General features: G+C 36.7%; 1 protein-coding gene across 1 annotated transcript in view; it reads right to left on the bottom strand.

Moving 5' to 3' along the window:
• The window catches only part of LOC123530032 (kelch domain-containing protein 10-like), a 41505-nt gene that overhangs the window by 13285 nt on the left and 15219 nt on the right, over positions 1 to 13001 (bottom strand). Inside the window, exons 5-7 of the mRNA XM_045310715.2 lie at positions 9054 to 9196; positions 2777 to 2867; positions 429 to 516 (exon numbers count right to left, since the gene is read on the bottom strand). Coding sequence (XP_045166650.2) covers positions 429 to 516; positions 2777 to 2867; positions 9054 to 9196 — 322 coding nt within the window. The remainder of the gene's footprint in view (positions 1 to 428; positions 517 to 2776; positions 2868 to 9053; positions 9197 to 13001) is intronic.

Genomic DNA, 13001 nt, shown 5'->3' on the forward strand with positions numbered 1-13001 from the left:
AAGTCAATTGAACAATACAGCCTCTTCGTTACACAAGGTTTTCTTTTGATTTGACCTAGAGACTGTTTTTGAGCCAAGGGACCCCATTTTCGAACTCGGCCTAGACTTCATCAGGCAACATTCTGCCAATATTCATGAATCATTGAAAAATACGCCTCTATCGCATACACAAGGTTTTTCTTTGATTTGCCTAGTTTTTGACCCAAGATGGACCCATTATCAACTCGGCCTAGATTTCATCAAGGTTATCATTCTGACCAATATTCATGAAGATCAGTTGAAAAATAAAGCTCTATCGCATACACAAGCTAAATGTGACGGACCAGGCAGAGACAGACGACAGACAGCCGCCGAAATTGAGCGATCAGAAAAACTCACTTAACTTTCTCATGTGAGCCAAAACCAAGAAAGTACTAACAGCTGAATACCTTCCATTGAAGCTTGCTGAAAATTTCTTTCACTTGGACCTGTCATCACATTTTCCCATGTCTGTTCATTTAGGTCAAATACATCTACCTAATATATGATTGTTTAATGAAGAAAACACAGTTTTATTCTGAATAACTAGAGATGATTTTGAGAAAAGCGCATGTCTCCCACAACTGCCACTATGAAAATGTTCTAGTTTCTCTAGATGGTATAGACGATTGGATCCAATTAGATTGTCTGGCTGAGTGGGATCCATCAGTAATCAAGGGCCATAAATCAGAAGTGCCTGGGTGGATTTGGCAGTTAATCAAACCTTGGCTAAGTTCTTCTGGCCAAAAACAATTTTGTGTCCAGTTTGTGAAGATCGGAATTTATAACTCTTCGACTTAGGTGTGACAAGAGTACCAAGGCAATTTTTCGGTAATTCAAGGGCAGAACAACCAAATGCCTAGACCGATTTGACTAGTTATCGAAACTTGGCCAATGTCTCATGGTCGAACACATTTGTTAAGTTTGGTGAAGATCGGATGAGAATGTTTCGACTTAGAGTGCGGACAAGAGTAAAAGGCCGATTTTTGGTATTCAAGGGCCATAACTCCAATTAGCTTGACCGATTTGGCTAGTTATCGACTTGGCCGAGGTACATTAATGGTCAAACAATTTTTGTTCAGTTTTGGTGAAATCGAATGATAAATTTTCGACTTAGAGTGCGGACAAGCTTTGTACTAGCATGACTATTTCTTACCCTGGAAGACTTTAAAAACATTTAAAACCAATCTCATTAGATTCTGCCGAGGTATATTCATTTACATGAAATAAAGGGAGGTAATTTGTCATATATTCAGTCAAAAGTTATCTACCCTGATTGTCCGAGACAATCTGATGGCATAAATGACATTTCAAATCAGAACCTTCATTGGTTACTGAGATACATCCATTTTAATTTGAAATAAAGGGAGGTAATTTGACATAAAACCAGTCCATAGTTTTCTACCCTTATTGTTTCAGTCCAACTAATGACAATAATGAAATTTCAAATGAGTCCTATAAATACTTACCGAGATAAATCCATTTTTATTGAAATCAGGGGAGGTAATTAACAATATATTAGAAAAGTATTCATATTGATAAACATTCAATCAATAGTTATCTAACATGACTATTTCTTACCACGGAAGACATAAATAATATTTCAAACCAATCTCATTAGAAGCTGCTAGGTATATTCATTTACATAAAAAATAAAGGGAGGTAACTTGACAAGGTCAAAATAGCTAATTTTGGCCCTTTCAGGGGCCATAACTCTGGAACCCATTAAGGGATCTGGCCGGTTCAAGAATGAAACCAAGATCTTATGGTAATACAAGTTGTATGCAAGTCTGGTTAAAATCAAATCGTAAATGAAGCTGCTATTGTGCAGACAAGGTCAAAATAGCTAATTTTGGCCCTTTCAGGGGCCATAACTCTGGAACCAATAACAGAATCTGGCCAGTTCAAGACAGGAAACAAGATCTAATGGTGATACAAGTTGTGTGCAAGTTTGGTAAAAATTAAATCATAAATAAAGCTGATATTGTGCAGACAAGGTCAAAATAGCTAATTTTGGCCCTTCAGCGGCCATAACTCTGGAACCCATAATGGGATCTGGCCAGTTCCAGAAAGGAACTGAGATCTTATGGTGATACAAGTTGTGTGCAAGTTTGATTAAAATAAAATCATAAATGAAACTACTATTGTGCAGACAAGAAATTGTTGACGGACGGACGGATGCACGCACGCACGGACGGACTGAAGATGGACGAAGGGTGATCACAAAAGCTCACCTTGTCTCTATGTGACAGGTGAGCTAACAATAAAATTGAAAGTAATTTGATACATCTCCATTGTAACATCTTTAAACTATGGATACATACAAAAGTCCAAAACTCCTCCATGCATAATTTTGGCTTAAAATGATGCATTAGAAACACGGACATTTTTCATGCCAGCCGAAAAGCTTCCTCAACAAAAAGAATTTATCTCATAGCACCAAGATGAGAGATGCAGTAAGCAGTCTGTTTCTTTAAGCCCTTGGTTAATTATCACAGATATTACCTCCAATAGCAATACTTTGCACATGCATTCAATAAAAATTTGAATAAGCCAAGATATGCTGCCATGTGCTAGAAAATCCATTGTGTTAATGACAGATCTACAACTTTCCCAAATCAACTTCTGTGAGGTGACAGTTTTACCTCTTTTTGAGATGTGTATAAAAATTTCAAAGTTCTGGCATTGCCTATAACTGAATATATGAATTAACATTGAAATAACGTAATTTACACAATAAAATTTTTGATAATGTTACCTTGCTGAGTCTAAATGCCGAGTAGCCAGCTCCTGCCCCACCACCAAACATGAGTAACTTCTCTTTGTAATATATAACTTCATGGCGATACCTGCAAATTTATACAGTTTCATGGCGATACCTGCAAATTTATACAGTTTCATGGCGATACCTGCAAATTTATACAGTTTCAATGCTTTAGAACGAATGATACTCATAAAAAAATCATTAGATATTTCTTAAGTTTTACTGAAGTCTTTCTATCATAAACTTGGAATATTTCAAGAACAAAAAGAATAATATTTCAAAAAGATTGATTCTAGAGTTATTGCTCTTGTGTCAAATGATGTTGGTAATAAAGTCATACAAGTATTTTAAGTTTGAATCAAGTCCCCTAAAGTTTAAGTAACAAGAGCTGTCCGTAAGACAGCACTCTTGACTTTTCTCAGTGCTTGACTCTGAATTAGAGCTCTGACAGTAAAAACTTTATAAAACTTTAACCAAAAAATCTAAGTTAAAAAGACACATAACTCTGTCAAAATTCAAAACAGAGTTATAGGGTTTATTTCTCCTGGTGTAGACTTTGATAGTAAATAACTATTTTAAGTTTCAAGTCAATAGCTTTGATAGTAACATAGATATTTGACTTAAACAAAAACTTTTACCGAAAATTCTAAGTTAAAAGGGACATAACTCCATCAAAATTCAAATCAGAGTTATGTGGGTTAATTCTCCTGGTGTAGACTTTGATAGTAAATAACTGTTTTAAGTTTCAAGTCAATAGCTTTGATAGTAACAGAGATATTTGACTTTATCAAAAACTTTAACGAACGGAAATGCCGATGTCGACGCCAGGGCGAGTGCAATAGCTCTACTTTTTCTTCGAAAAGCCGAGCTAAAAAGGGAACCTAATCCATCAACAAGAGCTTCACAGAAGACAGCACGCTTGACTATTTCGATGCTGGATAGTGAAAATGGGCACATCTTAGGAAACTATCACTGGAGTATTTAATGACTCCAATGGTGGATGAACCTATTGCACGATAGTCTGTGTCAAAAATATTAACTAACTAGAAAATGCTTTTGTAAAAAAGCGCATGTCTCCCCCAATGCAAAGTCCTATAGGTAAGAAGTCAATTGGGGTCAGGAGCAAAAATCAAAGAGACACTGATGGTTGGCTGCAATAGGGATCATCTACTTGGCATGTCCAGTCATCCCGCTAAATTTCAACACTCTTGGCCTAGTGGTTCTCAAGTCACTGTTCAGGTTCCTGTGACCTTGACCTTTGATCAAGTGACCTCAAAATAAATAGGGGTCATCTACTCTGCATGTCCAATCATCCTATTAAGTTTCAACATTGTAGGTCAAGTGGTTCTCAAGTTATTTCCAAAAAATGATTTTACATGAACAGGCCACTGTGACCTTGACCTTTAACAGACTGACCACAAAATCAATAGGGGTCATCTACTCTGCATGTTCAATTCTATGAAGTTTCAACATTCTGGGTCAAGTGGTTCTCAAGTTATTGATCAGAACTGGTTATCAATGTTCAGGCCCCTGTGACCTTGACCTTTAACGGAGTGGCCCCAAAAACAATAGGGGTCATTTACTCTGCATGAACAATCATCCTATGAAGTTTCAACATTCTGGGTCGAGAGGTTCTCAAGTTATTGATTGGAAATGGTTTTCCATGTTCAGGCCCCTGTGGCCTTGACCTTTAACAGAGTGACCCTAAAATTGTTAGGGGTCATCTACTCTTCATAACCAATCATCCTATGAAGTTTCATCATTCTGGGTCAAGTGGTTCTCAAGTTACTGACCGGAAATGGTTTTCAATGTTCGGGCCCCTGTGACCTTGACCTTTCACAGAGTGACCCCAAAATCATTAGGGGTCATCTACTCTGCATGACCAATCAATCATATTAAGTTTCAACATTCTGGGTCAAGTGGTTATCAAGTTATTGACCGGAAATGTTTTCACATGAACATGGCCCACTGTGGACTCTTGACCTTTGAGTGGTTAGTTTGATCCCAACAGCCTACGACTTGAGGGTGACCAAATTATCTTCTTTATGACCAATCATCCTATGAAGTTTCAACATTCGGGGTCAAGTGGTTCTCTAGTTATTAATCGGAAATGGTTTTCAATGTTCAGGCCCCTGTGACCTTGACCTTTGACGGAGTGACCTCAAAATCAATACGGGTCATTTACTCTTCATGATCAATCATCCTATGAAGTTTCAACATTCTAGGTCAAGAGGTTCTCTAGTTATTGATCGGAAATGGTTTTCAATGTTCAGGCCCCTGTGACCTTGACCTTTGACGGAGTGACTCCAAAATCAATAGGGGTCATCTACTCTTCATGATCAATCATCCTATGAAGTTTCAACATTCTGGGTCAAGTGGTTCTCTAGTTATTGATCGGAAATGGTTTTCAATGTTCAGGCCCCTGTGACCTTGACCTTTGACGGAGTGACCCCAAAAACAATAGGGGTCATCTACTCCAGCAGCCCTACAAGTTTGAAGGTTCTAGGTCAAATCGTTCTCCAGTTATTGCTCGGAAATAAAGTGTGATGTACGGACGGACGGACAGGGCAAAAACAATATGTCTCCTGGGGGAGACATAATAAGAGAGATAAAGTGTATCAAAACAATAAATAAGTAATAGAAAGTGTAGGGGTTCACAAGAATAATTAGGTTATTTCGAAAATGCGTAGCCTTTAAGAAATAACCTCATTATTCAAGTGGCCCCTACACTTTCTGTTTTGTATCATGGTCCACCAATATGAACAAAGCTAATAAAAGTAGTATAGGGCATGTTTTGGGTGCACGAAAGCGCATGCGCTCTGAGGATTTTTCGGTAATTCAAGGGCCATAATTCCAAAGTGCCTGGGCCAATTTGGATAGTTATCGAACCTGACCTAGGTCTTATGGTCAGACACATTTTGTTCGAGTTTGGTGAAGAGTGGGTGAGAAATGTTCGACTTTAATAGAGTGCAGACAAGCTTTGTGACAGACACACACAGAGACAGGAGTAAATCAATATGTCTCCCACACCACTGTGTGGAGGGAGACATAATAACTGTGATAGGGTGAAAGTGCATCAAAACTTAAGCCTGAAATTCTAAGTAAAAGTGGGGGATAATTCATGATATATTGGTACTAGTTATGGACCTTGTGTTATATGATGTGGGAGATGACGTGGATAAACTACTTTCAGTTTGAAACAAATCCATACAGTAATAACTTTAATATAATAATTCAAAATTTTAACCTGAAACTAGAGATGCTTTTGAAAAAAGCGTATGTCTCCCACAACTGCCCCTATGAAAAATGTCTAGTTTCACTAGATGGATTACACGAGTGGACCCAATTAGATGGCTTGGACGTGTGGACTCAATCAGTAATTCAAGGGCCATAATTCTAAAGTGCCTCAGCGGATTTGGCTAGTTATCGAACTTGGCTGAGATCTTGTGGTCAAACACATTTTGTTCAAGTTTGGTGAAGATCGGATGAGAAATGTTCAACTAAGAGTGCGGACAAGCTTTGTGACAGACACACAGACAGACACACAGACTAGAGTAAATCAATATGTCTCCCACACCATTGTGTGGTGGGAGACATAATTCTAAGTAAAAAGGGGGATAATTCATGAAATATTGATGTGAAAGTTATGGCCCTTGTGCCAGATGTTGTTGGTGATGATGAGGAATAACTATTTTAAGTTTAAAGCAAATTCACCAAGTCATTACAGAGATAAGGAGAAAAAAGAGAAAGTGTAAAAAAAACTTTAAACAAGGTGGGGATGCGGAAAGACGCTGATGCCAACGCCAGGGAGAGTAGGATAGCTCTCCATATACTTTGTATAGTCGAGCTAAAAAATATTGCCAGGATTATGGACCTTCTGTCATATGATGTGGGTGATGATGTGGAATAACTATTCTAAGTTCTAGTAATTACAGAGATAAAGAGAAAGTGCATCAAAACTTTAACGATGGCATAGATGCAGAATGAAAAATGATATGGATGCCAGGTTGAGCAGGATAGCTCTCCATATACTTCATGTTGTTGAGCTAAAACTTTTATGTGACTTGATTTGTTACACTGATTTAAAGTCACACTGACACAGTTAAGGCCATTTGGCAACAGAACAGCTTTTAATGGAGGAAGATGCCAGGTGCCCCTCTTGGTATTATTTCAGGCAGCTGCACTTAAAAGAAAAAGTATGTTTCAGGGATCATCCTACAGGGCGATATCATTGCTGTAAAGTCGGCCACTTCGCCTAATTATCACCTCCGGGCAAAATCCAAATCGAAGAGTTTTGTAATCTGTTTACTTAAGGATAACATGGTGTAATAGTCATATTTCATATCTTGTAACTGGATGGTAATATTTGAATGAAATTTGGTCACTTTAAAGACATTCAAAATTAAAAACTTTTCACCGAGAGATTTTTAATTTTTTTTTTTTGGGGGGGGGGGGGAGAGATAATCGGTATTGAAGTTAACATTGATGCCTATGGGAAATATATAAGTTTTTGATTATAAGAATCTGAACTTGAGTTTTGAGAAAATTTTGCGGTAGAAAGCTGCATTATATGATTCTGATACAAATATCAAAAAGAAATCTAAAATTCCCTGTATGGAAAAGGAGAAAATCATTTTTTTCTAGTTTTCAGGGGAGATAACTCATGAACAAGCGCTGTCACTTATGGTGACAAATGCCCCCACAGCACCTTGACCTTTGACCTGGTGACCTTGACCTTTGACCTGGTGACCCCAAAGTCAGTAGGGGTGGTGTACTCAATAAGTACTATCAGCATGTGAAGTTTGAAGGTCCTGGGTGAAGTGGTTCGCGAGTAAAGTGCCTTCATGCAAATAAGACGTTTTAACAGTGTGCAGCACCTGGTTGAACCTTGGAACCTTTAACTGGTGACCCAAAGTCAGAGTAGGGGTGGTGTACTCAATAAGTACTATACAACGGGCATGTGGAAGTTTCGATGGTCCTTGAGGTGAACAGTGGGTTCAGCGATGTAAAGTGCCTTCATGCAAAAAGTTAACGTTGTGACGAACAAACGAACGAACTAACGGACGGACAGCTGGAAACTTATATGCCTCCCTTCGGGGGGCATAAAAACCAAAATTATCTGGGGAAGTAATATAAAGGAAATTTTTGAGAACTTCTGTCACTATATAACTTGTCAATATGCACCTTATTTCTATCATTTGACATTTTTAAAGCTTACATTATCAAGTTGTATGTACGCTTCTGGTGAAATTGAGGCCTATTACACCATGTTATCCTTAAAGTTGTAAAACTTGATGCATATACCCGATTAAATTACCAATAAATCCATGGTCAACCCCGCCTACTCGCCTGTCAAACTTCAACCAATCGTAGCGTTAATATCCCACTGTAAAAAGTGTAAAAAGCCGTTAAAATTAATGAGTGCATGATCTTATGTATCAATTGTATATTATTTCTTGATTTTATTCAAAATTACTTCAAAAATTATTTCAAACACGGCCAATTTCTGTAAATGAATTGCCCTGGCGCTGTGGATAAAAAACGATTCCGCGACGTCTGAACTGCCATACAAAATATTGTAAAAAGATCGCCAATACCTACAAGTTTTGTATTATTTTCGAAAAGATTAATAAATAAATCAATTAAATGTATAAGTATGAGAATTGAAATATGTATATATGCACGGCTTTTCGATCGTGCACCTGATAAATTTACGACTTTCGGATGTGTAAATTTCGGATAAAAATTTAAAGGCGACTTTTTCATAGCTCAGTTTGTACTTTATTTAGGAATTCATGATAATACTAATCAATATTCAATTTCCTTAAATAATTACTGTTTATAAGTTATAGCAAGACCCATAGAAAGTGGATATATTGGCGGGAAACTGAATGCTATGCGGAATCTTCTTACATTCCTCGATATCTCCCTAAATTCTGTGGAGGGAGAAATCACTTCTCCCTAAAATTTTGACCTAGGATGATCCCTGTGTTTTTTAATAACTTTAAACATTAAATGAAACCTCTGTACAAAAGCAATGTTCAGTGTTTCGACTTCAAACCATTGTACTGACCTTACATAGGTAGGTCTGCTTTTTATTCAAAAAGCATCCTGCATCTCAACACACAGCTGTAAATCAAATTTCACTGTCACAAATAGTAATTCTTACATAACTATATAAAACAATATCTTTGGATTGACGTTAAACACTTACATTTCATTATTGAAGTTACCATATTAAGATGACGTAAATATATCTGGCAAAGCATACCTTGGTTCTGGAAGATATTTTGATTTTGCAGGAATCTCCTCCCAAACAAGTGACCTGAGATCTAGTTTGTGTACATCACAATCATAAACATATCCACATGTTCCACCAACAATATATATACAACTTCCAACTTGTGTCATAGACTGAAACAGAAGATAAATGCAAATCAATAATACAGGAAACATGTTTCTTTTTTGTTTTAAACTTATTTGTCGTATTGATAATACTCAATGTTACATAATACTCCCTCATTTATATCCCTAGGGTTGTCACATTTTGCAATTTAAGCCTGAAAAATATCCGTCTGTTCATTTTCTTTACTATTATAAAATGTAAAACCAACTCCTAATTTTGACTAATTTTATTGATTTGAGCAATATCATAGTGCAAGTATTCACTTATAGTTAGAGTGCTTAGAGCTCAAAATTGGCCGAATCGTTCAGATAATTCTACAAGCAAACCGCTTTGCATGATTATAGTTTGACATATTGCCTTTAATATTTGATCGAGACCCCAACCTCAAAATCAATATGGCGGCCAAAATTCAAGATGGTCGCCGCATGGCTACCAAGCTTAATGACAATTGCATAAATTTTGTTAAAAGTGTGTTAAAATATGGTAAGTAAGGTTATTTCTTATTTCTTTATTGATCTGTATTGCAGACGTGTTCGACTATATACCCAAAATAAGTTTTTTGCCGGAAATATCAATTTTTGCATAAAATATGCACATTTATAATTGTAAAATGGGTGGAAAATTGTCATTGTTTTTTATGAACACATTGCATCTATTTTTTCCAGAAGATTAAGCACTAAAGTTGTTTAGAACTAAAGTATCAATGGTATTGACTAAAAGAGAACCCATGGGAAACCTTACTACTGAAAACAGCAAGTGTGGGATAGTGGCCATTCCACTCTTACCCTAGATTTGAACACTAGACCAAAGACATGTCGGTCAAGACTCCATCCTTTCACACTGCACTTCCTGACATTACAACATTTTTTGGTCAGAAACGCTTTTTCAATCTCATTATGGAGAAGTTTTGTGCCGAGTAATATTACAAGAGATAAGAAAAAGACCACTTGTTTGACTATTTTCATGCTGGATAGTTTAACTGGGCCTATCTTACAAAACTACAGCTATTACTTGAGTGTTTAATTGCCCCCGATGTAGATAATGACAATGGACAACAGTTTAAGTTTGGTTCAAGTCCAAGTAATCCGAGTAACAAGCATTAGATACAGTTAAGTATAAAAGGATATAGTTCATGAAATATTTTTGCCACAGAAATGTACCCCCTGAGTTATATGAGAGTGATATTGTGGAATAATATTTTATGTTTGGAAAAAAATACATAAAGTAAATATATCATATAAAAAAAAAGTGTCAAGACATTAACCAAGGTGAAGACATGTGAGCAGACTCTGACGCCAATATAAGTAAGACAGCCCTATACTTTGAATAGTCAAGCTAGAAATCCCTTAATGGGTATAAAATTAAGGACAAGACACAAGAGGCCATATAAACATATAACACCCAAGTTTGACCTTTAACCTGGATTTTCGGATCTAGGTCTTGAGTGATTATGAGAATACTAGTATTAGTGCCAGGTAATATTAAAATCCCTTGACAGCTGGCAGTTGTGGACTGGACAATAAACAGACCATGTATACATTTGACCTCCATGTGTGACACTGACCTATGGGGTGGGGGGGGGGGATGATGTTCTATGTCCCCTTTTGTTTTTTCAAATATGGTAGAGAGCAATTAATTTTAAGTACAAATATAGTTTCAAGGTGAGTGATGACTTCTCAATGGTTAGCTGTCTCAATTTGATCCTTGGGTTTGTGGGTTAGATTTCACTAAGGTCATCAATTTTTCTCAGGGACTCATAGTGTGAATATTCAGTCATGCTTCAGATGTTCCTACTCCAGACAACAAGACTTAGTTACAAGAGCTGTCAGTGGACAGCGCACTCAACTATTCTCAGTGCTTGATAGTATAATATAAGCAATGAGTAAAACTTTAACATTACAATAAGCATATTCTAAGTTGAAAAGGGGCCATAATTCAGTCAAAATGCTTGATAGAGTTGCCTCCTCCTTTTTTATAGACTGGGGTCATGATGGTAAACAAGTAGGCAAAATATGAAAGCAATATCTCAATGGACTTTGAAAATATTTGGGTTTGTACGCAAACTTTAACATTTATTCTAAGTCGAAGAGGGGCCATACTTCAGTCAAAATGCTTGATAGAGTTGCTTCCTCCTTTTTACAGACTGGGGTCATGATGGTAAACAAGTATGCAAAATATGGAAGCAATACCTCAATGGACTTTGAAAATATTTGGGGTAGTACGCAAACTTTAACATTTATTATAAGTCGAAAAGGGGCCATAATTCAGTCAAAATGCTTGATAGAGTTGCCTCCTCCATTTTACAGACTGGGGTCATGATGGTTAACATGTATGCAAAATATGAAATTGAAAACAATATCTCAATGGACTTTGAAAATATTTGGGATGGTACGCAAACTTTAACATTTGTATGACGCTCATGCTCACGCCGGGGCGAGTAGGATAGCTCCCCTATACTTCGAATAGTCGAGCTAAAAACGAAGATCTATTAAATTAAACAGATCTTAAGCTCTCAGAAGAAAACAGATTGTACAACAAGAAAAAAGAGAGAAAATTTCAAGATATCAGAAAGTTATTTCTACATTTCTTAGGAAGTAATAAAAATTAGTTTTTACTAATGTTTCCATTTAAAATTGAAAAGCGTTTGTAACAGGGTACTGGAGGTAAACTGTCTTAATTCTAAATGTTTATATTTAATGGTCATTAAGTACGAATTCCTCCTTGGTGTATTGGTCAAGAAGGTCAGAAAATTTTTGTTGCTGAGGCAGCCTTAGGTTTCATTCCCAACTTTTTTCTCTCTTTTTTTTTGATTTTGCATTTTTAAGATAGTTTAAAAACAACAAGAGCTGTCAGTGGACAGCGCGCTTGACTATTCTCAGTGCTTGATAGTATAATATAAGCAATGAGTAAAACTTTAACATTACAATAAGCATATTCTAACTTGAAAAGGGGCCATAATTCAGTCAAAATGCTTGACAGAGTTGCCTCCTCCTTTTTACAGACTGGGGTCATGATGGTAAACAAGTATGCAAAATATGAAAGCAATATCTCAATGGACTTTGAAAATATTTGGGGTGGTATGCAAACTTTAACATTTATTCTAAGTCGAAAAGGGGCCATAATTCAGTCAAAATGCTTGATAGAGTTGCCTCCTCCTTTTTACTGACTGGGGTCATGATGGTAAACAATTATGCAAAATATCAAAGCAATATCTCAATGGACTTTGAAAATATTTGGGGTGGTACGCAAACTTCAACATTTGTGTGACGTTCACGCTCAGGCGGACGCCGGGGCGAGTAGGATAGCTCCCCTATTCTTCGAATAGTCGAGCTAAAAACACAATCATGTAAATGTTCATATTTAATATGACCAAGCTTCAATTTTAAAGAAAGATAATTTTTTCACCAAAATCCTAGTCCAGTGCCTTTAATAACTTTCTGGGTGTTTAAAAACTTGGTCGGGACAATATTATATGATTTCAATAGCCAGTTCATTATTCCTATGTACAAACCAATCTCAGAAAATCATTTTAATAGTACAGTAGATTGGGAGATATTAATTTATTTTTGCTAATACGAGGAGCATTTGAAAAGTAGTGGCAATAGTGGCGGGCTATCCATAATTCAGTCATTTTCCAAGAAATTACTATGTGAGACCTTCAAAGTTCTCTCCACCTGACTGTGCACACTTTTCCTGGCGCAAAAGCTAATCAGAAAATGCATTTTCGAAGTGTTCTTTAGGTATACTGTTAATACACTGGTATAGAGCGCTTCAACTGCGCTGCGCGTTTCAAAGTTGCGCTCCTTAAGCATT

This window comes from Mercenaria mercenaria, chromosome 13 (assembly GCF_021730395.1).
Source record: "Mercenaria mercenaria strain notata chromosome 13, MADL_Memer_1, whole genome shotgun sequence".
Classification (NCBI taxonomy): Eukaryota; Metazoa; Mollusca; class Bivalvia; order Venerida; family Veneridae; genus Mercenaria; species Mercenaria mercenaria.